We start from the raw sequence: 27,387 nt of genomic DNA, 5'->3' as shown, positions 1-27,387 counted from the left end.
CATTATGGATTATGGACACTATTTTGGCCAGATTATTTCAATTTAATACACCTTAGTTGTGAATTTGTTTATTACAAACATGCAGATTTTTCGCTTCACAGGAAATTAATTGATGGATTGGAGTGGTGTGGATTACTTGTGGATTATTGTGATGTTTTTATCAGCTGTTTGGACTCTCATTCTGACGGCACCCATTCACTGCAGAGAATCCATTGGTGAGCAAGTGATGTAAGGCTAAATTTCTCCGAAGAAAAAAAACTCATCTACATTTTGGATGGCCTGAGGTTGAGTACAATTTCAGCAAATTTTCATTTTTGGGTGAATATTCCTTTAAAGAGATTGTGTGTCTGCATCCAGAGTGACTTTGTATCAACAGCAGACCTATTAAGAATATATCAGCACAGACATCCGCAGCTGATCTTTACAATTTATGTTTTATTTGGAAGTTCACGCAGCGCTACAAGTAACAGTTAATGAGAAAGTCGCCTGTAGAAGAAATATCTGCATTTGGGTCTAATTGGATACTCTTTTGATCAATGGAAAAAAAAATTTTTTTTTTTTTGGCAAAAATACTGGCCAGCAGTGGGACCTTTTACTCTAACAGATGATTCAAAGATTTAAAAAACAGACTCTGTGAAAAGTATTAGAACAAACTAAAATGCCAATCTAGTTACTGAGGATAATTTAATTTGAGAGGGAAGACATCGTTATGGCATTCTTTTGTAGTATGACTGCATTTGTAAACAATATGAGTGCGTGAGGGAATGTTTCCAGGACTCTCTTAAGCTTTGAAATAGCTTTCAAAACTTAACTGTAGTATTCGCATGATGCTATTAAAACAATCACAATGTGATGCATTGTTTCATTTTCATGAATCTGCCATGAAGTCAATACAGATGGGAATGCTTATTTCTAATTACCAAGCATGAAGTGCAGAGAAACATGTGCAAGCTTTTTCAAATAAAATAAAATAAATAAATAAACGTCACATATATTTACCTGATATTCCTATCAGAGTCTAATTCCACAACCAGTGTAATCAATGCATCTCTTTCTCTCTTTACAGCACCTTTTATAGAAAAGCAGCAGCAATAAAAATGCTGTGACTGTCATCTGAGGTTTTCTTAAAACAGCCTGCATCTTCCTCACAGTACACTTGTTACATCTCCATCTCCCTCTAAAGATCCATCTGCGATGTATCTTAACAATCAGTTTTGGTTTTGTTTGCATTAATGGTTTGTTTGCAACAATCTGACTGCAATCTGACACCAATTCATACATATATCATATATGTATATATATACAAGACTTATATATATATATATATATATGACTAAAATCAACACATTTTTAAAATTTATGCACTTATAAACAAACAAATATTCCAGTCTCCTCATTATATTCACTGTGCTTCACAGAACCAGATGGGGCCCAGAGTGAAATCTCTTTCACCCCTGTCTAGAAATATATTATTTATGTATTATAATAAATAGCAAGCCAAGCATTCAAAATGTATTTTGTCTTCACTGTAGGTCCTACTGCCAGCTCTGATTAAAGTGTGGATTTGGTTATTTTGTACTGATTTTGCTTGGCCATCCATTAAGAACTCATTTGCTATCATTTCAGAAATAGTACTTGTTGAGGTATTTCACTGACCCAGAATGGAAAATAATGTTGTATCAAATACATACCGAGTTCAGTGCCTCATGACAGCCCGTGAAGATTTCTAGAGCACTTTCCCTCACTGTAACTAAAAGGTCAACAGAAATTGGCAGGTTTTACAATGGACTTTTGTTTATACTCTAATCGGAATGAAATCAAACCATTTCTAATTCTCCATTTCATCAAAAGATTGGCTTCTTCTGTAGTATAAGAGCTGCGTTGATTGTTCAGAGGAATCAATTGCATTCAAAGCAGTGTAGTTTTTAGAATATCAGAATCAGCATTAGCTTTATTCGCCAAGAGTGTGCAAAAACAAAAGGAATTTGTTGTGTTCTTTTAGGAGCTTTTGGTACATACAATGAACATTGTATGTACGTTGTATTCAGACTAACAGCACGTTTTGCAAGTACCTATGATATTGCTTTTAAACAACAGTTAATTAAGCAAGTAATTAAGATTGAGTAATTACAGTTCTGACAGAAACTGACTAGTTGATTTGCTGCACACGGTCAACAAAAATAGTTCCAAAAGATGCCAACCAAGCAAACCAAGCAAAGCCGGACTGGATCAACATATGTGAGTGGAACGGAGCGACAGATAGTTGCCCTCCCCTGCTGAAAGCGTTCATAGCATAGCTACTGCATACGTACATAAAAAAATTACACAAGCTTCCGTTCACGAGAAAAATAATAGTCATCACAATAGGAATCCATAAGATGATGAAATTTTCCCTGATGGTGGCTGAGAAATTCCCCTCCGCAAATTTGTGGCGTTCAATTTGGTGAACAAATTCGCACCATTGACCAATAGAAGTTGTACGATGTGGCAGTGACCTGTATGTGGGCGAGGCTTCACAAAAGCCTAAACTCTCACAATGAAGGAAAAACAGAGTAGCTAATGGTGTCTACTCTGCCACTTATTAAAAAATGTAAGTCTGACTTAAAGGAGTCATCGGACGCAAAACTCACTTGTACGTGTTGTTTGAACATAAATGTGTGTTGGCAGTGTTTGTACACAACCACCCTATAATGATAAAAATCCACCCAGTGTTTTCATCCCACAGAAGAGAGGGGCGGGTCAGAAGAGCTCATTAGCATTTAAAGGGACGTGCACCGGAAAGCCTTGCTATAAACAGAACTGTTTTTGACAAGGTAAAAAGGGTGTTGTTTTACACTACCATTGAGAAATTCTATGCAAAGTATGGTATAGACGTTTCATTAAGACCTTAAAGAATCATATCAACTTGTGGAAAATGGGCATCCGATGACCCCTTTAAAAAGAGGCTTTTTGTAAAGTGTTTCACACACAGGTCATATCTAGTCCCGCCTTAGAATATAATTTCTCTATATGCGACCAAACAAATACTCAAGGCAAATTTGCTACGCAGTACGCCAATTAAATATGAGAACAAGAACAAACAGTCCTATAAAAGAAAACATTAGCTGCATATTAAGAGAATGTCACATGACTTTAAAAGTTTTGCTTGTTTTGTTAGTGTCACAGCAAAAAAATGTGTCACAACAAACATAGCCTAACACAAAAGTTGACAATCAGCGAGCCTAGAAATGCAGCGGATGAGAGTAACTTGGGTTCCTCAGAACTCTCTCCATGGTGCTGAAGCGGTTGCCCAGGTGACATGATGTCAAGGGCATCGGCGTTTCTACAGAGCCGCTGAAGCATCTGACGCTCACGAAACCCCAGTGATTAATACAAACTACAGAAATGACCCGACATTCAACACTTCGCTTCTCAAACCAACGTATGTTGTCTCCAGCCTGTTTCCAAACATCGTAAAGCCGAGAAACGTATTATTTGTGACCGTCTATCGCTTTTATCGTGTTATATGAACGAAATAATGTCCCTCGTGAAGTCGGAGGCGCTTTCTTTCCAGTGAACTGTGTATCCAAAACAAAACATTTGCGCGTTTAACTTTCAAAACTGATATAATGTTCAACATTCAACAGCCTATAATAAACATTCTGTCTCGACAAGTATTCCAACAAGTATAATACAAGAGAAACCACGCAATTTAAGAAAAGAACAAAAAATACAGGATGTAAATAAATTGTAAATTGACCGCTCTTAAATGTTGTTGATGCCTCGATAGGGGGAAACATTGTGATGGAGCTCAGCTCGGTCTGATGAAATGAGAAGAATGGGAACCAGCATACGCTATCAGGACTGGGTCGCGCACAGAGAGAAAGACGGACAACAGCAACGCTGAGGAATGAAGGAGGACTCTTACCGCTCTGAATCAAGCCTCGGTGTGATTCGGCGTAATAATCCTGCGAAATAAACGTGAAGCAAGCTGAATGGCGAAATGCTGCCCGTCGTCGCTCTTCAGTGCTGCTGCATCTGACGGCGCAGCTGAGAGCCTGAGCGTGCGACGCGGAGCAGCGTGCGCGAGTCCACAGCGACCTGCCTCCGGTGAGCGACCACAGTGCGTGTGCGAACCCGATGCGTGTTTCTGTGTCTCAAAACTGACAAATAATCTGAAGCCACGAGTCAGCTGTCTGATGTGAAGTGTGAGTCAGACTAATATGTTAACACAGTGCAATGGCAATATTGAATGCAATGAAATTATTAACGCAACAATAAACCTAGTCACATTTTTTGTATGTAGGCTATTTAGCAGTTTGGTGCGTAATGCAAAACATATTACACTTTACATAAAAACAATTTCGATATTCTTATATTAAATTAAATGAGTATTATTATTACTTTTAAGAATTTGTATAAAGAAGACTTGAACCTAAAATATGTTATATTTCTGCTGTTTTTTTTTTTGTTGTTTTGTTTTTTTTTGCATTAATCGTACATGAAATTCACAAAGCTCAAAATTAAAAGACCATATGCAATGTGAGTGATTTTTAATAGAGAGGTTCTTGCATATATTTCAGATCAGAATCTGAGCACCATTGCTGATGATAGTAAAGGCAAAATAATCTGGTAATTGTACTCCCTCTGTTGGCCGCTGGACACAGTGCTTCATTTAGCCTATCAGACAATCAACTCGTCACTATGACACGTTTTACAATTACGAGGAAGTGACGGAGTGATTTTTTTTTAATTTTTTTTTATAATATATGAAACACAGAATGGCATTAATATACTACATGCCAGGGAGCAAGAAAATAACGTACCTTTTAAAAAGATTCAGTTTTTACAGCTTTCTTATTGGAAGAGTCAGAAATCAAATACATATACAGTTTTAACTCTTCCAGAAAAAGGTTAAAGAAAGGCTTACACTTACAATATTTACATTTGTGCACAAAATATTTGGCGAGAAACAAAATAAGATTGAGTAAATAAAAAGCATCTGACTGTTCTCTTTCAAAATGGGTATAACCCAGAATAACATTTTCATATTTCAATGAAATTTCAGGAATTATACCACAAAAAAATACTCAAAATGTTTTCCCACAGATTCTTAGCATACTCACAATACCAAAATAAATTAGACAAATCTTCAGTTTGGAGACCACAGAAGGAGCAATTTACATCAAAATCCTCAGAAATAAACCTTTGTAAAAAACATTTTGTGGGATAGCACCGATGTGGTGACTGAGTGATGAACATGAGCTCAGCAAATGTGGGACGTCAGGTAAAGTGAGACATAAGTTTCTTGACTGACTGGCCTTTAAATATCAGCTTTAAAAATGCATAACGATCATAAATTGTCATTCTAAAAATATTTTCATTTGTCAAGCGTCAACATCTACAGTAAGTGATCTAAGCAAGTAGCCTACATAGAAAATCCACTAATGCAAACTTCTTAAGCCTCTATAGAGAATATAACATAAAACACTTATGGTAGTCTTTCAAGTCATCATCACCATATATTAGTTTCGGGGTTTAAGCCCTGTCCCGCTTTAACATGTTACATTAAATAAAGTGGGACATTTAAATAAATAAATAAATTTACATTGATAATAATTATTAATCATATTATGAATTAGCATGAACCATGTCATACAAAAGCCATAAGACATTTCTTATAAAAGCCTGCTGTAGATAAATGTCAGACATGAGGTTATATATTGGCCTATGTATGTAAATCTAAAGATAATAAATTGGAGGACAGAATTCACAAAAAATGATTCAAGTGTAAGCAGTTTTTTTAGCATGTACTCAGTATCCACTGCTAAAACAAGCATTTGTGTCCATAATGACTAGCATTGTTCTGCATAAATGACATTCTGTTCAAATGGTGAAATGATTCTGAGAAATACAGAAATAATAAGGCAACTGCTCAAGTCATTTCCTTTTTTCCTGGAATCAGTACAGTATAACGAAATAACTTCTAACAATAATAATCACGTAATGAAATACTAATGGGTCATTCATCTTACCGTCTGAGCTCTGACTAAGGTATTGCAGATTTTGGAAAAAAAAAATTATATCATACTGATTTCTATAATTTAATCAAACAATGAAATGCTGAAAACTAATAGCACAGAACATCACAGAATGTATTTATCTTGATTTATATGCTTACTAATGTTTGTGCAGTTGTTTTCTCACCAAAAATGTGGTGATGTCACTTCCTGGAAGATGATGTTAGGACCTGCAACCAGTTTCAATAAACCAGTTGAAATGTACAAAACAGTACATTTTAAGGGCATTATTGTGGGTGCTCTTCATTTTTTATTTATTAATTTTTTTTTTTTTTTTTTGCAACTGGCTGCTGGCATTTATTAGATATAAGGGATATTACAAAAGATTAATACAGAGGAAAGTGAAACTGACTGCACAGAAAAAAACTTTATTCTTTTTTTTTTTGGCAACATTAAACATTTTGAATAAAGAACAGAAAATGGCGAAGAACCATCTGGAATATTTGCCTGTTTTCCATGTCAGAAGTTAGTTCAGCATTCAAGAACATGAAAAAACGTCAACATCCATTCAAACAAGTGAAATAATTTGAACATATTATTGTGATATTCTAATTTTAAAAAAAAAATCTAAATGTTTATCCAATAAAGGACATATATGATGAGCAGAGCTTTGTAGATTACTTGAACATTGTAATCCGTTACTGATTTACTGCATTACATGTAAATAAGAAATAATGTGAATTTGTGCATTTTAATGTATTTGAAAGACAAAAGCCTCTCAAAGAAATAGTAATACATGGTTAAATAACCTATACTGAGTGATAATTTAAATAAAAATGAACATGTTCATCAGTAGTTGATGCAGTGTTGAAATGTTAAGAAAACACTTCTCAAAACTGGAATCATTTTTGTAAATCCAGTGGTTAAATGCTGTGTGGCCTCTCAGTTTTCTGTGTAGTTATAGCTACACTCTTAAAAATAAAGGTGCTTCACGATGCCATAGAAGAACCTTTTTTTTCTAAATGGTTCCATAAAGAACCTTTAACATCTGAAGAACATTTCTGTTTCACAAAAGGTTCTTTGTGGCGAAAGAAGGTTCTTCAGATTATAAAAAGGTAAGAAAGAGATGGTTCTTTAAAGAACCTTTGGCTGAATGGTTCTTTGTGGAACCAAAAATGGTTCTTCTATGACATCGCTGTGAAGAACCTTTTGAAGCACCTTTGTTTTTAAGAGTGTACCCTGACTAGTGACTGGTTTTTGTGCGAATGTCCACAAAACTGCAATACTTTCTGAATGTATATATGCAGTAGGCATACTACCTACCTGAAAAGTTCAGCTCCAACCGTGCTGAAACATAACGGAACCAACTAATTAGGATCTGAAGGAGCACTTGATAATTACAGACAGGTGTGTTTGATCAGGGTTGGAACTGAACTCTGCAGGAAGGTAGATCTCCAGGACCAGGATTGGGCACCCCTGCAGTAGGCTATTTTAGAAAGGAAAATTTAAAAGATGGAAAATAAGTAGAGAGAATCAATAAATTATGACTAATTCATTGCTATTGTGTAAATATTATTTAATCAATAAAAAAGTAACTGTAGTCTGATTACAAGTATATTTTAAAACTTAATTTATTCTAATTACAAGTAGCCTACTTAATTTTTGAAATCTGATTACATAACCCAGATTACTAGAAGCACTGATGAGGACATGGAAATGTATAGTAGGCTAAAGCAGGAATTGCCCTCATGACAACAAAGCAGTGTCAGTCCAGTCTCAGAACAAGACTCTTTAATGGCGAAGTTCATTAAGAAATCTGACAGTCTGGTACATGTCGGCAAAACAGCTAGTGGCCTAAATAAAATATCAGCAAACTGTAGCAACCCACTGGAAATTCTGTGTCAGAGCAATGTCACATGCGGTTAAATGTTGCATGTCTGCACCTGAAAGTAGGCTACACACAGCACATGCGAGGCGCTCGTCCGATGAGGAGTTTCCACTGAGGGCGGCGCTACGCTCTTTTCAGGAAGTGCTGGGACAGAGGAAATTTTGTTTTCGTGGTAAATAAAAAAAAAAAAGTTCCTCGTTTATGACATTCATAACCAGGTGTGGTATGTTTGCACGTCCACATAACCTCTATCCCAGCTAAACAAACGCGTCTGCGCGAGATGATCCGAGATGGCTGCAGTAACTCTCGTGGATCTCACACAGGTCCGCTCTTCACAATATGGCATTTGTGTGAAAAAGCGCATCGGCGAGTTCTGTGCATTGACCGGGAATGGCTCACAAGAGCCGGTCTTCTTCATAGCGGATCCAGAGAGCTCCGTGGGGACGGGCAGATTTCCTAGAAGCTCTATTCAGGAGATGTTTATCGGTTTCAGCAATTCCCCACAGGTCCTGTGCAAGAGCTCGCTTTCAGCCGCATTATACTCATTCAAGAAGGCTATAGACAAAAAGGACATTAGTAACGTGAAGATCGTGACTTCGAGCCGCGGGAGAGGATTGTTTCAGGTCTACCAGGAGCTCCTTTTCACTTCTGCGTATAATTTTGAGTACAGTATCACGTTTGACAATCTGTCCTGTGAGTGCTGTCCCCCGGGTTAGCGCACAGACAGCAGCGCGCAGGCAGCTGACGCTAAACGTGAGCTCAGCACGTTTCTACAGCACCTACCAGCGCTCAAAGGAGACATTGCAATTCTCAGATCTTCTTTCATTTCAGGTTAGTTATGCTCGCTTTCATGATCACACACAGGCCTACGCAGATTTTACTTTTATGCTTAAATATGTATAGTTAATAATATCTATTTTTTTTTAGAACTAGTGATACAGGAATCTTGAATCTGAGTGCTGGCATAATTTCATTTGGAATAATAAATAGAATACTTAATAGAATACAGAAATAAAATTCTGAATACTTAAGATTTTAATCACAGTATTATAGACTACTTAATAAAATGCTCTGTAGTTTTTTTATTTTTATTTATTTTTTTAGATCAAAACATATAATGCAATGCAATACAATGATGATTAACAGATGAACAAATAAACTTTCCTCAAAAAAACCTGATGCATACGGTGGCCGAGAGAGCTCAACGCACTGCAACTTAAGAAAACACATGCAAATTGAAAAAACACCAGCAAATTAAGAAAACATCTTCATCAGTTTGACAACACACGCGCTGCAAATCCTCACAGCACATGCAAATGAAGAAACGCGCTACAAGTAGCACGGACCACAACGGAAATGTTTCAAGGAGACCCAAAAAAGTGACGGACCCGGCTGGGATTTGTTTTGTGCAGTGGCTTTTTTGTTTTGTGATGAAGATGTTTTCTTACTTTGCTGGTGTTTTTTCAATTTGCATGTGTTTTCTTAAGTTACTCTCTCGGCCACCGTAGGATGCATCACATTTGATACTCACATTTTTAACATGATTATTTCTTTAAAATGATGTATGGATAATCAACTAAACCTGAGTTGCTTCAGTCTGGTATATATGTTCGTCTTGCAATATTTATAACAATATAAATGTTATTTTTACCTCTACTAAAATCATTAAAGTTTTCACAGCAAAAAGACACTGTACCACAACCTGAAAATTGACTCTTTTTTTTTAGAAATATAAGGCCTTTTACAGATGTGGCCATTAAGAATGCACATTTTTGTACTTCCTACAAAGTATGAACTATCAATCAGGTGACAATAGGCATGTAGAAGATTGTGTACAACAGGGCTGCGTTCAGCCCCAACAAAAACGGTGCAAAACGTTTTTTAAATGGAAACGGTGATGCGTTGAACACACTGTTCTGATGACACAAGAGTTGCAACTATGGCAGCTGAGAAGGCCATTCTTTGTGTTCTTTATGAAGAATTTTCGGAGCCTGATGAAATCGGTATAAATACGTGTTTAATACTGCAAAATACGCTCGATGTTACAGTCACTGCCCTTGCCGTCCAGAATAAAAGAGAACATCCCAATCAAATGAAGGGATTTGTGGAAACTGTGGTTCCTAATTATTGTGATCCAACATTTGCCTCGCATTTCAGGATGAAAAGACAAACATTTCAGGTGAAGGATAATCCACTTAATGTAAATAAAAATGTGCAAACAATATACTTGCTCTTGTGAATTTATTTGGATGTTAATTACATTGTGCGAGCTGTCTCTTTAATACCACGTGGTTTATATACATGTTGCTGCTGATTGGGCTGACATGTTTGACACACCCACCAAACAAGAGAAAACGCATCTCAAACCCCGTTGCACACCGTTTCCAGGAAACATGTCGTTCAAACCGGAAACCGTAGCAAAACGGTGCACACCGGTTTGAGCATGAACTTGCCCCAGGTTTTTCAGCAAAGTTTTGATCATTTAGATAATTTCGATGCCTTAGAAATACAAGCCAGTAGGCTTTATAGGGTTAATGGATAATTTGGAACAGATAGTAAAGGAAATAGAGCCAGTGAGTATGTAACATAGATGGGAACTCCTTCAATTCTGTTTAAAGGGACCCAGGAGGCACCTGATGTAGGCAGTGTGAATGTCCAGAGTGAGCAGAGCTGGAATCTAGACAAAGAAGAAGCTCAAATATAATAAATATATAATGTTATTTCATCCTTTTAATGCCTTCCGGACAGTCAATCTATGTCTCTATTTCTTTCTCATTCAAAGACTGCTTCGGTCATGGCTTCTCCACTCGTACTGGAGGTATATCCTACATCAGAACTTTGAGCTCACTCAACCTGTTCTGTAACCCGCGGCGTAAAGACTCCAGAGCTGTGGTGGCCGAGAACCTCCGGAGGCTCGGCGTGCAGGCTGGATTTCACCCTCAACAGTTCAACCTCATAAAGGTACTTTATCACAAAGAAAATATGAGGAAGTCAATCTATAAGCAAGCAGCATATCATAACTCTAAACACATGCTACTGCATTTGCATTATTTCCATTTATTTTTAATACTGCCTCACTGACTGATCCTTAACATTAATCATTTTCTACCTAATGCTTTTTTATAAAGTTTAAAATTCTCATGCATACATTCTTGAAATTAGTTTCGTGCACAAATATAAATAGTGTGTACATATTAATTTTTAAAAATTTAAATATTATTATTATTATTATTATTATTAACCCTGTAAAGACTGACATAAGAAATAATAGTAAGAAAAATATTTTTTTTTATTTATAAAAGTTTATTAAACATAAAAAAGAGTTTTTGTGTGTGTTTAATGTTTTGTATCATTTTTGATACATCAGGCATTGACTGATCTGTCTACATATTGATTGCATGTGTCTTTGTGATTGACGTCAGTGCAGTCATGCCAGTGATGTGTGGGTGATGGGCAAACCCGCCCCCGACAGTTACGACGGAATGGTGACCAATCAGGTGGGAGTTGTCATAGCAGCACCAGGGCCCGATTGCATGCCGCTGCTCTTCACTGACCCCATAGCAAAGGTTATTGGAGTGGCACATGCAGGTGAGTCACATCACAATGCCATAAATCTTAATGCTCCTACAAATAGATTATTTTATTTAAACAAAATTTGACCGGTTTAAACATTTAATGGACAAGTTTCGCTCACCCAAATAATAACGTAATTGATAGATTAGGGTTAGATCTGCAACGTTATACTGATTCACTTAAAGCTTCAAGTTAGATCTATTGGAAGTATGTATTCATATAACCTGAAACAGGAAAGGGAAATCAAAAGGTGCACTCCATTTGACCGTGAATTCTCAGCGAAGTGGACTTAAATGAGATTCCAGTCCGAAGGGAGCTGACATGTTCAGTTTGAAGAGCACTGCAAATGGCATAGGGAAAAAGGGAACATCAATGCATCACTTAATAGGAAGTGGAGAAGGAAATTAACCCGCTTATCATTGCGCATCACTCCAGTACTAAAGGAGTAAACACGGTGATAAGATAAGTTGAGGCGCCAGTGTTTTATTAAGCCTAATTAGTCCTAGGTGTATTTAGTATGCAGCTGTTCATGGATATAAAGTGTGAGAGATGCGACAAATATCATGATCATAGCTAAATAAAATAAAATGTATTACAATTTATTAATAATAAAAGTTATTATCAATTTAATTAATATACATTGTATACCACATATTATATTATGGCAAGTTTTGTCTGTGTGATGATGTTATAGAGTGTTCTAAATATTTTAAACACTTGCATCAGCATTTATTACTCCGTTTAGTGCTTTCAAATATGACAGTTTATATTGATTGAATTAATAATAACTTAATATTTATATAATGATACATTAATATTAATATATAGACAGAGCTGGGTAGTAACTGATTACATGTCATTTGGATTACATAATCAGATTCCAAAAATTAAGTACTTGTAATTAGATTAAATTACATTTTAAAATACTCATAATCAGACTACAGTTACGTTTTTATTGATTACTTGATTACATGTATTCACACAATAGCAAGAGATTATTCATAATTTATTGATTCTCGCTATTTTTTTTTTTTTTTCATCTTTTAAATTTGCCGTTCTAAAAGGCCTACATGACATGCAGGTAAACAAAATATTTCATTTTTTAGTAAGTGTTTTTATTTTGATTGATGTTATTTTAAAATGATTTATTTTAGTTTTACAATTTTATGACTTAATTATTAGCTTTTCATTAAACTCACAAACCCCCTGCAGTTCCTTCACGAACCTCAGTTTGGGAAAACTTGACACGATGTAATGCTTAATTCACTTTATGTTGTTTATAACAAAGAATGGAATATATTTTCTTTGCATTTTAATATCAACATGGAACCGTATTATCCTATTTAAATCAATGTTACGTTAAAGTAATCAAAAAGTAGTCTGATAATGTTACCTAAAACGTGTAATGTAATGGATTATGATACTAACGGACTACAATTTGTAAGTAATCTACCCAGCTCTAATAACACCCTATTGATGGAACACCCTAGTCATCATACACAGACAAAACTTGCAAAACTTGACATAATATCTAAATATAACAACATAATATATTTATTACTATATTATGTTGTTATATTTAGATATTATGTCAAGTTTTGTCTGCGTGTGATGACTAGGGTGTTCCAACTGGATGCATTTTGCCAAGTGAAGTGAATTTCAGCAGATACCCTGTGCTCAGGGAGTAGGCTAGTAAACACTGCGTAGGGACCCTGTCAATCGAAACGCAGCTAAAGAGAAAATACACACTCATGATGCACAGACATAGAAAGCAATTTGTTTTATCTGAAATGCAGCTGAAATTGGAGTATTCCCAGAAGGGTAAATGTAATTGAGTTATTCTCAGTGGTGCTGTCATTGCTGTGCTGTGCTTACATAAACCTTGTTTATGCCATTTTAGAGCTATATACATACAGTATGATCATTTTCTGTGTTCTTTATATGTAATATCATCTTATAATAATGTTCCAGAAATTATCTTCCAGGTATAGCATAAATAGCATAAATGTAATAGTTGTTTATTTGGTGTTTCTTGTGTGTGTGTCACAGGCTGGAAGGGGACCCTCATGGGAATTGCAATGGCAACGGTGAATGCCATGGTGTCAGAGTTTGGCAGCAGGCCTGCAGACATTGTGTGTGGGATCGGGCCTTCTGTTGGGCCATGCTGCTTTACTCTGGAGCAAGATTCGGCCCGAGAGTTTCATGCCATACATCCAGACTGTGTTAGACATATGGACTCATCTAGACCTTATGTCGACATCAGACTCGCAACCAGGTAAACATCAAAGGTCAACCAGCGGAAGCCTGGTTTGCCTTCAACTATTCACCGGAGACCTGTTTCATTGATCCCTCTGTGCTCTGTGTCACTCACAGAGGTCAAGTCACTCCCTGAAGTGACTCTCAGTAATGAACACCACTGAAATTAAGGTGATTGATGTGAAGGGTAATACATTTAATGAATAGGTTATGTATGTTTTATGTATTTGTATTGTTAAGGTTTTTACTATGTGAAGCGCTTTTGAGGATGTTATTTTAAATGTACTTTGAATTTCTTATTTTTATATATTTTTGATTAACCAACCAATCGTGCTTTGACTTTTAGAATCCTGCTGGCGAGAGGTGGAATTAAACCCGAACACATCGAGGACATCAGGATCCCACACCAATCGGAGTCTACACTCTGCACCTCCTGCCATCCTGAACTATTCTTCTCCCATGTCAAGTCAAGTCAAGTCACCTTTATTTATATAGCGCTTTCTGGAGAGAGGTGGGATCAAACCCGAACACATCGAGGACCTCAGGATCCCACACAAGTCTGACTCCACACTCTGCACCTCCTGCCATCCTGAACTATTCTTCTCCCATGTGAGAGATGGACTCAACTTTGGGACACAAATTGGCTTTGTGTGGATCAAATAATCCTGCATTCACCAAGCTCTGACCGAATGTGCAGTGTATTCATTTATGGGGAAGAATCTAAATGACAGTACATAAATATATGATAAATTAATTAGTATGGAATGATCTCACATTGGACACTGAAATAAACATTTTCATTTGGTTAGCTCACAAATGTCACTCCACAGGACTGAAGAATTAGCTTCACATACATACATACAAAAAAAAAAGCACTTGTAATTAATAGTAGGGGGTAGAACTTCCTTATTTGCTAACTTTTAAATTGACCTAAACGCTTACTGCTGGTCGGTGTCTTGATCAGCAGCATTTTCAAGATTTTGTCACTCTTCAGGTGAATGAATTGTGACAGTTGTATAGACTATGTAATATACATTTATATTTAAATAGTATTTATATCCAACTTGTTCATTTTGAAACAAAAGGATAGTCCTACATCGCAGGAAAATTCCCAGGTTTTATTTGAATTGCTAAATGGCTAAAATGTTCAAACTATGAATTATAATAGATAATTTAATGTTTGTGACAAAATCTGTGATGTGTGTGTGGTCCAGACAATAAAAAAGATGGGGGGCAAAAGCATAGGCCTTTTTCAACAATGTCAACAACACACTGGAAGAAATAAAGAAACCTTGCTAAAAATGCATAATTCAGGAACGGTCTGTTGATATCCGTCGGTATGAGGGTGATTTGTGTGTTTGTTTGTTTGTTTTTTTAGTTAGATGTTTTTAATGACACAATCTATTTTTAATTATCTCTTTTTAAAGGGGTTAATTCAAACAGACTGTGAATGTACACTAGGGGGAGCTAATCGTTAGCTAATCGTGTTAGCGTGACCGTTCACATATTATATAATCTACTAACTGTAAACAGTTAGTACTGATTATAATATGTGCATGTTTGCTATAACTGCACTAACCAAATCATAAATCATATCACAGAGAAAACAGCTGCTTGTTTTATGTCATGTCAGGCCTAAGATGTCAAGCTTCTTAGTGGGATCATATATTTTTGTATTGTAGCCTAATACATATAATAAAACTATTTGTAAAATATGTGTACATTTGCTTGTTTAACGCTATTTAATATGAGTAAATATGTATTTAATATCTCTACATTCTTCACATCTGTCTTCGCCTGTTTAAAGAGGGCGACACTAGAGGGCGCGAGCTTGTTTATTTAGTGAGAGACGCTGATTGTTGGCTGGTGTTCAAGCGCCCTTCAGCAACATCACAGGCAGTCTTTAGTCTTCAGCAGCAGCACGTTTGTAATGTCACAAAAACATCTCAGCTATTCCTTATCGCGTGCTGTTGAAATGACCACAACATTAGCCTATCAAGTCATTAAAGGAAGGTAATACAGACGCCCAAGAGTTACGTGATGTTTTGAAGAAAGACGTATACTGTCAACTCAAGCAGCAGCGTGTTCTTTCGAGGCAAGTGAGTGTGAGTGTTTTCAGTGTTGACAAAATGACGGGTGAACCATACCACAGTCAAAACCTCAATCTGCTGACCTACTAAAGCATCAGACATAGTCTTCAACTACTAGCATACTACTAGGCAGTGTTGGGAAGGTTACTTTGGAAATGTAATAGGTTACAGATTATCTAAAATGTAATAAGTAGTTTAACTATTTCAATTAGGCCCTACTTAATGTAACTGATTACATTTGATTATTTTTGTATTACTTTTCTAAATTTCTAATGTTTTCAGCTGTTAATCACATTCATACATTTAAAGCAGGCAGGGTTAACCTTACAGTAGCACTGAACACGGATTACTGTCACTTTCGAAATCCTTCATCACCTCAATTAAGATTATAATAACTGAATTTTAAAGCACAGCCACCACAAAATCAGACTTACTTTGAGATCATTCTGAGGTCAAATACAGATTTAAAACCATAACAATAAATAGTGTAGGAGCTATGATACTGTTTTTGAAAATCAAATCTTTATAGTTATGACAGGAATCTAACAATGGCTTGGAAAAACAGTTAATCCTATAAAATAAAGCATATGCATAAACCCAAATAGGAAATAAAGCAGGTATCAAATAATCATGTGTCCTATTATGTGTCCTAAACTCCTGAAACATTGGTGTCTCATATTTTAGAGCAGATTACACCCCCTTTGTAATCGTTAACATTTTCATAACTGTAAGTGCCGTCTGAAATGTACAATTAAATTAGCATTTTTCTCAGGCTCCTATGTTTATGTTCAGTTATTTCACTGTAATGGCAATGAAAAGAATGTATTTATTGCTATTGCAGTGAAATTACTGAACCTACACAAAGGCGCCTTTAAAAAATGCTCATTTTAGAAGGCTTTTGCATCTGAACTCTTCATTTTTTTCCTCAGTAACTTCAACTGATTACAATTACATTTATTTTGTAATTAAATTACGTAATTTAGTTACACGTAACTTTCCCAACACTGCCTATAGGCCAGTAGTTCTACCGGTTTTGTTTTAGTATCCTAAGTTCAAATTGCTTATAATGTGAAACTGTACCAAAAATCATAAAGTAAACATGAACTGTGTAGGCCCACCAATATGGAAGATGTTTATAAGAAAGGCTAAATAGGGAAATTTACATGATGTACCTTTTTTGATAAAAATAACAAAATGTTATTAATGAAAGAGTGCAAAAATCCATCTTTTAACCCATGACCTTACTTGACCCAAATATACTTTAATAAACATTTATATTTCAGAGCTATCGGGGCGTGTTTCGCAGGAAATTAATTACCATTCGCCCGTGCATTTCATCATATCTGTACACAGAGAAAGTAGCTCCGGCTGTGGGTAGCATGAAGCTGAACGTTTGTTGTCACAACTAACGAGAAAAAATGACCATAGATCATTCAAAGCAGCAAACCTCCGTGAATCACTGGTGTTAAAAACAAAGAAACCGGTATTTATTGGTCCATCCTTTCTGATATGATGTCCTCTCCATGTGTACACCAGAACCACATTTATTAGTGCAAAGGAGCAGAGCTGAAGCACAACCAAAGCAATGTATTTCCACACTTTTATTTTTAACCGCTACAGGTCCATAAGTGACATAGTGTCATTTTAAGTTCATAAAGAACAGCATGATTTCTCGGCCAAGAAACAAACACTGGGGCAAATGTTGTATAAATGTTAGCCGTTTTACTAAGTGACAGATGAATTTATGTCAATATTGCATAGTTTGATTGTGTGCATGCACATCCATCGACATGAGTAACAATGGATATGGGTTTAGTTTCTCCTTTTAAAGGTTGATAACTCTATTATTTATGTTACTTCAGCTATGCAAATTATGGTTACTGTTATTATTTGCATTTGTCTTTATTAGTCCCTGCTGTTCATGACCATATCAAAACAAATCGTTTACTCATTTTTGGGTTGCAACACACCAGATACTATAGCACTCTTCATAATGTGAACAGAGCAGGTCAAGTATTTATGTGAACTATGAATTTGCAGCATCTTTTAATAACTGGGTCCCGTATTTAAATATAGATTTAAATGCCTTACAAAGCCTTTCCTGTGAGGTCAAACCTCAGATTAATAAACTGCTTTTATGTGTGCCATGCAAAAAAAAAATATATATACAATTAATGCATTACACATGCATTCACAGGAACACTTCTGGCACTGATATTGTGGTTTATTGCACTTTAGACCATGATAATTGCGGATCCACCATTCACGTTTCTGTAGTACAGCATGACCGGCACAGTTTTCATGATTTATGACTTCTGATCACGCCTCAATTCTCCTGTAACTTACTGAAGTAACTGACACAAATATCCTTTGTGCTCAAGGAAACACTTCCAAAGAAACTGCGTGTGCAGACTTGTAAACAAATAAGTGCAAGTTAAATTACATTAGGGTTACGGGATATAGACATGTGGTTGATGGTTGGCAAGTGCAGTGATATTAAAGAACTCATCTGGGAACCAGGTGCACAAGCCTTGGCCTGGGCTTTGAATGCATTAACTCCTGTGCTGCAGTTTGTTTTATTAACCTGCATTCCAACTTAATCTACATTCACAATGAGCAAACGCATCACACATTCAGTCTTACTGGAAATCACTTGATCTGACCATAAAGGTGTAGATGTAAGGAGGCATTTGAGCAGCTAATGCGTGTGCTTACAGTGTGCTCAGATCAAGGATGATAACTATAACAATAACTATAATTATAAAGTCTTAATAATCATTCTAATTCTATGAGAATAGGGAAGTTCACACCACAGCTAAAGAGAGCAACAGTTAGGTTCTGGAAGTAAAAATCCCATTACTTTTCTTATAAACTTATAAGACAGACATACTGTGAGCTATGAGGTTATTGATTGATGGCATATGCTTTTGTTAAAGCTGTCAGTCAGCCTGTATTATTTAAACTTATTTTAAAATATTCAGTTTTGTGGTTTTATATATATGTGGCCTGTTTGATTTGCCTCGATGAGGGAACAAGGCTTAAAGAGCTTCCAAAATACAGATATGCTAACCTTTTGTTATGGAAAAAATAGCAAGTCCTCAGGAACCAGCATCCGTGTCTGCACGTAGCCCTGTCATGCAGCAGTTATTTACAATAGTGATTTACTGGAAACAAGCTTCCTGGCCTTTCTAAGTACTCTTCTAAGTCTTCTTTAAATTAATAGATAAATTAGTCTTAGATACAGCAGAGTTCAAAAGATTCGAGACCACTATTGAAAATTATATATATATATATATATATAAAATTAGATTTATGTATGCACCCCAGAGTATAGTGGACCAATGTTGGATTTGGAGCTGAGTCTGCTTATGTAACTGTGCCGCTGACCTTTTCCACCCCCATCATCCACTTCTTTACATTCCATGTATAAACATTAGTGTTTATATCAGCTGTCTGCTGAAACAGGATCCACTACATAAATACATATCCTGTCTATGTACACAGATAAGAAAAAAGAACATGTTTAGCTTTAAAAGAACCATAAACAGTACAGATGCCTACAATGTCTCTTAATCCACAAAGATTCGAAGCTACTGAAATATTGTCTTATTAAAGAAATGCTAATATCTAAATATTATCTGGTGCTTGAGGCGCAAGTTCTTTCATGCATCATGAGCCATGCACCCCCACCCTCTCCATCCGCTCCCTTCTCATCTTTGATGTTTGCTTTGTCATGATTACTCTGTGGATATGAAAACAACGGCTTGATTGAAATACATGTAGTTTTGGGCGTGGATGGTCTGTGACTGTCCTTTTCTGATTTTTATTTTTTATTTTTTTTGCTGAATCAAGTCTGCAAACATTACCTTGGGAAACATCCTACATTGAAAGGAATAGCTAGCAAAAAAATAAATAAAAATCCAGCAGTGGACAAAATCCGGTTCCATCCAGTACAGTTCAGACAGCCCTTCTGTTATGTTTTATGTGGTTTACTGTCTCCCTCCTACATCTTAGGGCATGATAATACATTTTACTGATGCAATCTGTAATGTTTTTACTCTATATGACTCAGACATAAGTTAGAGAGCTAAAAGGAGAACTGCCTTCACATTGAATTCTGAAGAAAATGGTGCTTTCTCATGCAAACTTTTTTTGAGTGGTTACCTGGGTGTCACTATTCAGCTGCTATGGTGTCCATTAGCACATTGATATGCAGTCATAAGGGTCTTCTGGGTGGTTGCCAGAGTGTTGCTGTGCAGTTGCTCTGGTGTTTGAGATATTTACACATTATTTAAGATTTACATTCTTGTAAATGTTGCTTGATGTTTCTTCATTTTTTTGCCTCTTTATGAGACGGGCATAGACTGGAATGAAATCTGGCGAGGTGTAATGTGATGTTGCAAGCCACATTTGAACCAGTTTCACCTACATGAGCACCACTGCTGTTACCCACTGCAGCACAGGTTCAAAAAAGTCTAAAGGAGCCATTCACACAGAACGCGTCTTTACATCTAAAGGTCCGAAATTTTTGCATGTTAAAAATAAATACAACCTCACGTTGTGTCAATCCCGTTTACACACTGCCTCCGAAACTTTTGTCCGTCATAAAACAATTTGGATCGGGTTATATTTTCTGCGTTTTTCATATCCGTTGCATGCAAGAAAGGATTACGAATACGAATTTTAATCATTTTTAAAACACTCAGCATGCAATGACCTTAAAGGTGCAGTCACACTGCACTTTTCATCCAATGACTTCCATTCATACGCATGCGAATGCGTCAGACTAGAAACGTAAATGATTATTTATGTGTTGAATTTAAGTTTTTAAAAAGACACTACAGAGCGTGACGTCATACCACGACAAAGCTCGCAACGCTTGTCCCGCCTCCGGGGTCTTCTGATTGGTCCACTGTTTCGGAGACTAACATTGATGAGCGGAGCTGTGTGTAAAAGCTGAAATTCTTTTAACTTGGCGTTGCGTCTTAAAAACACAGCGCTTGTGTGAGAGATGCTGGAAAAGACATGAGACGCAAGCGCAACGGTCACTGCTGAGAGAACAGGGTATCCAGACATAACAACTACAAGTGCCTCCTTCACCATGTTGGCGTCAAATAAAACAGTTGCCATGTCAACTTGCTACCGTAAATAAAAGCTTGCAACGCTTGCCCCGCCTCCGGGGTCTTCTGATTGGTCCACTGTTTTGGAGAGTGGAGACTCACATTGATGAGTGGCGCTGCGTGTAAAAGTTGAAATTCTTTTAAAGGGGTCATATGATGTTGCTAAAAAGAACATTATTTTGTGTATTTGGTGTAATGAAATGTGTTTATGCGGTTTAAGTTTAAAAAAACACATTATTTTCCATATACTGTACATTATTGTTTTCTAACCTGCTGAACCAGATCACACCAGCTGTCAAAGTCCTCCTCACTCTTGCAGAAAAAACCCTAGGGACAAACATTCACGTTTACTGATCCGTGAACTCAAACCCTGAATCTAACATCTGCAGCGGAAGACGTTTGGCTCATTCTCGCATTTCGAGTCGAGTAGTGAAATGGTCTGCCTTCATGAGGCAGCTGGTCTTCATTTTCGATGGATGAACATTTTGTAACTTTTTTTAATCATTTGTCATCCTGGAATATGGGTCTGTCTTCAGACAAAGCATCAGTTAGGGGCCGTTCACACAGAATACGTCTTTGTGTCTAAAAATGCCAGACGCAGCTCTCAGGAATGTTTTTTTTTTTTTAAAGCGCAGCACAGAATGCTTTCTCCGCCTTGTTGCCGTCAAATAAAACAGTTGCCATGCCGACTTTCAGCTGTAAACAAAAGCTTGCAACGCTTGCCCCGCCTCCGGGGTCTTCTGATTGGTCCACTGTTTTGGAGAGTGGAGACTCACATTGATGAGTGGCGCTGCGTGTAAAAGTTAAAGGAAAACTTTAAATCACATCATATGACCCCTTTAACTTGACACGGCGCTGATGTGCGAGATGCTACAAAAGAGACGTGAACGCATAAATGCACATCTAAAGTGTGTTTACATAGAAAAACAATGAAAAAGTAGCACATTGGAATGGAAAAACTCGTTCTGTGTGAATGATCCCTTAAGTTTTAAAAGCATACATGATACCTTTTTAGCACTGCAAATGCCACTTATTGGATTCTGTGGCAACATTTTCCTCACTCTTCCTCTGTCTGTTACCTGAGTCAGAGGAGGATCCAAGCTCAAGGGTGATCCTGGAGCAGGTCTGCAGTGCAGAACAGTGTTGGCTAAAGTGCAGTATGGATCGCACACGTTAACGCCGACGCTGCAGCTTTCTCTCACCTGCAGATGGGAGAGTTTACAGAGAGACAGACACATTCCTGGCAGCATACATCTTGAGCAAAAAAATCATCATATTAGAATGATTTCTGAAGGATCATGGGATACTGAGGACTGGAGTAATGATGCTGAAAATTCAGCTTTGCATCAGAGGAATAAATTACATTTTAAAAAATATTCAAATAGGAAACAGTTATTTTAAATTGTAATAATATTTCACAAAATGATCACAATTTTTTTTGGTATTTGTGCATTCGTGATCAAATAAATGCAGCCTTGGTGAGCAGGACGGTTTTAAAAACATTTAAAAACCTTATAGACCCCAAACTAATAAATGGTCCTGTTCCCAGGTTCACTTCCATACATTACAGTGTCACATCCAGGTTTGTGTTCACTGCTAAAAAAAATAAAAAATGTATTCAGTATTTTTGTATTGCTTTCCAGTAATATAAACAAGGTGCATTTACTTTTGAAAACTTGCATGAGATATTAAGTGAGATATTTTTCTTACTTCACTGACAAATATTTGAAATTAAAGCATCTAACATAATTTACTGAGATTTATGCTTTACATACAATGCTTTACATATCAAGATAAATCTTTATATCATATGCCGTTTTGCTGTTGTGGTTTTGGCAGAGTTGCGTGAAGTATGTTTCTGGCCTAAAGCAGCTCATCTGCGTCTCTACACCACTGAGAAGCACGATTGCTTTCATCATGTTAAGAGGGATTATTGACCCTCCATTGACCTTCACCCTCTCTCTGTTTTTGAAACATGATGCCCTCTCTTCTCTAATCTCTCCATTCGGTCTGCCCCGATTATCAAGAGCTCTGGACAGTTTAAAGCATCTCGTCTCTGTTATCATGCTGCAATTAAAACTAGCACAGCCCTTTGATCTTTTGATTTAAACAGCCTGTGTCTTCTTGTTACAGTTTCCTCCTGTGGCTGCCTAACTTCATCTTGTGGTAAATAAAAGCTTCCTTCGGATCTTTTTTCTCCTTCTGGCCGTGATCCCAGAGTAATGCTGAGTGTCCCCTCGTCTTGGGCGGCAGAGACGGCTCAGCGGGTTTCGTCTGGCCACCCTCAAACACAGGAGAGGTAGAGACATTTAATAAGAGCCTCACATTTCTGTTTCTCAGTGCCAAGAGATCAGCCGCAGTGCCCTGCTGCCAGCTGACCCACTGTTCCACATCCTTCAGGTTTTTTAGTCGACTCGAGTGATAAATACATCCTAAAGCCTTAATGTGATTGAGTTCCCCTTCCAGAGGGGAAAAAGTCCTTCAGTGTCTGTGAGACAGCTTTAATGAGCCCCAATCATTTTAATGGCATCGCTAATGGACTGCAGGCTTCGTTAAATTCAGCCAGTGTCATAATGCACAATGATATCCAGTGCAATATGAGTTCATACAAGCACATTTCACATTTATCAAGATACGAGGTGAAAAAGTGTGGGAAACACTTTTGTTATATTGAATAGCATTAGCATAAATGACCCTATTACCTTTGTTGGTGTGTTCAAATGTATTCAGGTTGATTCAGTCATGCTATGTAATATTGTGAGTGACTGGTTAAAATAAGATGTTCGATGTTCACGGGTGAAGTACATTTGAGGTTATTTATACCTCAGATGTACTTCATGTGTAAAGCAGCTCTATTTAAATCTGCGGTGTGACAGTAATGACTGTGAGAAACTTCCTTTCTCTCTTTGGCTTGGTTATTTTGGACGTCTCAATCCTTCTGCCTGTTCGTCTGATTAGCATTCTAATTATCAGCTGCTTTAGAAAATAGCTGTTCAATGCTTTCAATTCTTCAGCACAGTCCAAAAATACAACACTGAGAAATCATTTGTAAATGTATTGTTAGTGTGCATTTGAGAAGAGAGTACACAATTAAGGAAATATCAATGCTGATAGTTTTGATAGTTATAGTGCGATATTTATAATAATTATTGCATAATAATAATAGTAATAATAATAATAATTATTATTATTGCATAATAATAATAATAATAAAAATAAATGTATTTTAGTTTTATGTATTTATAATAATTATTGCACAATAATAGCAACTGTTGCATAATAATATTAATAATTATTATTATTATTATTATAGTCCTGCATGTTGACTGCATCACATGACTTTGGATTTTTGATTTGGATTTCAACTTTTTGAAATATTTTAGAAAAATTACTTTTTGTCTAAAAAAATATAATTTAAAAATGTAAAAATAATAAAAAGATTATGCAAAATTATTTTATCAAACTAATTTATTTTCAAGAATTCAACCCACTATTAATATATAATTAAATTATTGCTCTTCGAAACGAGCTTTATTCAAGTACATATTTACATATTGCATTTTTAATGTTGTTTTTTTTCTTTATCGTTAAATAAAAAGAAAAAATACTATAATGTAATATGTCATTGAATACAATCTGAAGTGAAGAGAAAAATCAGTTCTCGTGAACAGCCTCTCCCGACAAGGTAAATAAATCAGAAACGGTTTGTTATAATCTCTAATGAAAACATCCTTGAAAGACTTCCTTGGAATCTGTCAGAGAAACCGGTCTGATCCAGTTTGCTGCATCTTGACAGGAAGTGAGCAGGGCAGAGCCAGCCAGCTGTTTTGGAGGCAGTATGTTTTTTGGTTTTTTTCCTGGCGAGGTTGAAGGAAGTGCCAGTTGTACTCAGGTGATCTCAGCAGCTGGGCTGAATAGGCCGTCTGTTATCCATGTGCGCTGGCTCAGTCGCGCCTCTGAATCTATGATGAGTGCAAACAAGCCGGGGGGATGTTTTTATTCCCTCGCATTCAGCAGATTTGCTCGCCCCGGGGAAGACTAGGGAGGATCTCTCAACCTGGCACAGCTGCTTAAATGATTTTAGCAAATGGCTGCAATATAACAAAGAGTGAAAAATTTAAGGTGGTCTGAATACTTTCCGTACCCACTGTACCTGCAGCGGCTCCCTCGAGACCATCTGAGCCCTGTGTTCCTCAAGACACCCTCACAGGGCCTCACTGCTTTACAGCTGCCAACCATTTGGCCAAATATTTTCCTCACACGTAGAGTGTATGCGTGTGTACATATGGACAGTGGGTAAAAAGCGGGGCCCGCAGAGGGAAAGAGAGAGGTGTGTTTGAGAGAAGAGATGGTGTGTTGTCTGCTGTTTGAACAGGCCTGTTTGGTTTGGCTGCGCTGGAATCTGTTTGATTGATTCTCCTCGGCTCTGCTGAGGATGAACCGCTCGTTGCCTGAGCTTCTTCTTTTCATTTCCTCTTAGCAGGGATACGCTTGTACAATTTATTCTTTTCAAGAAGTACTTGTTGCTTAGATCTTTAATAGCCTTTGAAAATGCTTTCAGCACTAGAGAGTCTAAGACAGCAGGCTCAAATGCATTTAAAAACCATTATGTTCTTCATTTCAATTACAAAGGTAAAAGGATTCCAAATGATAGGGCGAGTGTATCACGCTCAGTCTGAAGAGCAGCACAGCTTCACAAGTGTACACCAATGTCACCTCACAGGAAGTGGGCACGGAAATTGTATTTACCCATCAGTCATCGTGGCCCACCTGAAGTTATGAAAAGAGAAAGAGAGTATTTCAACACTGAAAAATGATGCACATCGCAAAATAATAAAATAATTCAGTTCAGTTCAATTGAATAAAATAAACTTTAATTCAGCTCAGAAATCATTACTAGACAGTTCAAAGTGCACCAAACATGTCACTGTTACAATAGGAAGACAAAAGAACCACATCACATTTATTTTCATATTAAACAAACATTTATTAACAACATTTAGGGCATATTTTGTAGTTTATATTACTTTTAAATACATAACATACATGTATACATGACTTGACTAAATTTGTTCTAAAGGTTTATGCTTAAAAGTGAAATTCATTTTTAGTGAAATAATAATGTACTCATGAATAAAATTTAAATACTTTTTATTTAATAATAATAATTAGTAGTAGTAGTAGTAGTATGTAAGTATTAACAATGATAATCATTTTTTACCACATTTATTTTAGAGAAATATAAAACTATACGCATGTATATTTTTATGGATTTTTTTATATTATTATTATTAGTAGTAGTAGTAGTAGTAGTATTAACCATAAATAATACCATTATTATAATTAATAATAATAATAATAATAAATAATGTTTTATTCATAATTATTTTAACAATTACTCATATCATTTTACTACATGTATTTATTTGTTTGTTTGTTTGTTTGTTTGTTTTTGTTAAATGGATGAGTTGGACTAGATAGTGATTTTTTTATTTAATAACAATAACAACAACAATAACAATATTATTATTATTAATAATATTATTCTTATTATTAAAGTATTAACAATGATCATCATTTTTACCACATTTTAGACAAATATAAAGATATACTCATGTATAATTTTCTTTACAAAACTGAAATGATTTTTATTGACTTTTTATATTATTATTATTTAAAAAACAATATTTTATTAATCATTATTTTAATAATTAATCAACAAATCATTTTACTACATTTATTTTAATTTATTATTTATTGGACTAGACACTGAAAGCCATCAAAAAGTGTCCAGCATACATGTAAACACCTTCACTGCTGTTTAAATCCCATGATGCACCTCATGAAGCTGGAATCTAGACAAACAAGTTCAAATAGAGATATTTTCATTTGTTTTGATTCTAATACTTGCATTTGTGCTATTTTGCCTTTGATGTTTGCACTATTCTGCTGATCCATGCATTCACCAAACCATGTGTCCTTTGCAAGGCACTTTACTTTTCCAAAATGTTCAAATATAACATTATATAACAAAAACACTTTTGACTGGTAGTGTATATTTTTATATACATGTGGATGTATAATAAACATGTATGTGTATGAAAGCATGGTCATTTCTTTTATGTTTATACACAAGCATATGATGTTGTGGAAACCCCTAATCTGTGTGACTCGAGAGTTGTCTGTGGCGTCCCAAATGAAGAGAAATGCAAACGCAGCTTGCAGTCAGTCCAGGCCAGGCTCAGGTAGTCCTGAGCTTGTGAGCGTCTGAAAGGTTCTTGGAAATGATTTACGCAGAACACAGAGTAATCACTCCACTGTTGTGAGTAATTACCATGGACACCTTGAAACCTGTTGAGCGTGTAACCCGCAGTACCAGGAAGATTCCCTCTATCCGCACTCATTAACAGCCAGCCCACATGATATAAGCTTACGTGACAGTCTCTCAGTGCCACTGTCTT

General features: G+C 36.3%; 2 protein-coding genes across 3 annotated transcripts in view; one reads left to right on the top strand and one right to left on the bottom strand.

The window, feature by feature from the left end:
- The window catches only part of LOC107661308 (ecto-NOX disulfide-thiol exchanger 1-like), a 119,682-nt gene extending 115,714 nt beyond the window's left edge, over window positions 1-3,968 (bottom strand). The window contains exon 1 of the mRNA XM_016450819.1: window positions 3,908-3,968. The gene's annotated coding sequence lies outside the window, so the exon portion shown is untranslated. The remainder of the gene's footprint in view (window positions 1-3,907) is intronic.
- A 3,861-nt stretch (window positions 3,969-7,829) lies between these two features.
- Window positions 7,830-14,975, top strand: LOC107661328 (laccase (multicopper oxidoreductase) domain containing 1). 2 transcript variants are annotated; one of them, XM_016450847.1, is made up of 6 exons: window positions 7,830-8,718; window positions 10,670-10,848; window positions 11,310-11,475; window positions 13,510-13,735; window positions 14,063-14,079; window positions 14,228-14,975. In XM_016450847.1, exons 3-6 carry the CDS (start codon window positions 11,337-11,339, stop codon window positions 14,377-14,379), a joined length of 534 nt encoding a protein of 177 aa, XP_016306333.1. In that variant the 5' UTR covers window positions 7,830-8,718; window positions 10,670-10,848; window positions 11,310-11,336; the 3' UTR covers window positions 14,380-14,975. The 2 variants fall into 2 exon arrangements, with proteins under 2 accessions (XP_016306333.1, XP_016306334.1); XM_016450848.1 differs by lacking the exons at window positions 7,830-8,718; window positions 10,670-10,848 and having other exon boundaries at window positions 11,268-11,475.
- The last annotated feature ends 12,412 nt before the right edge of the window (window positions 14,976-27,387 follow it).

This window comes from Sinocyclocheilus anshuiensis, unplaced genomic scaffold (genome assembly GCF_001515605.1).
Source record: "Sinocyclocheilus anshuiensis isolate Anshui unplaced genomic scaffold, SAMN03320099.WGS_v1.1 scaffold507, whole genome shotgun sequence".
NCBI classification, from domain to species: domain Eukaryota; kingdom Metazoa; phylum Chordata; class Actinopteri; order Cypriniformes; family Cyprinidae; genus Sinocyclocheilus; species Sinocyclocheilus anshuiensis.
This window is presented reverse-complemented; position numbering and strand designations above follow the sequence as displayed.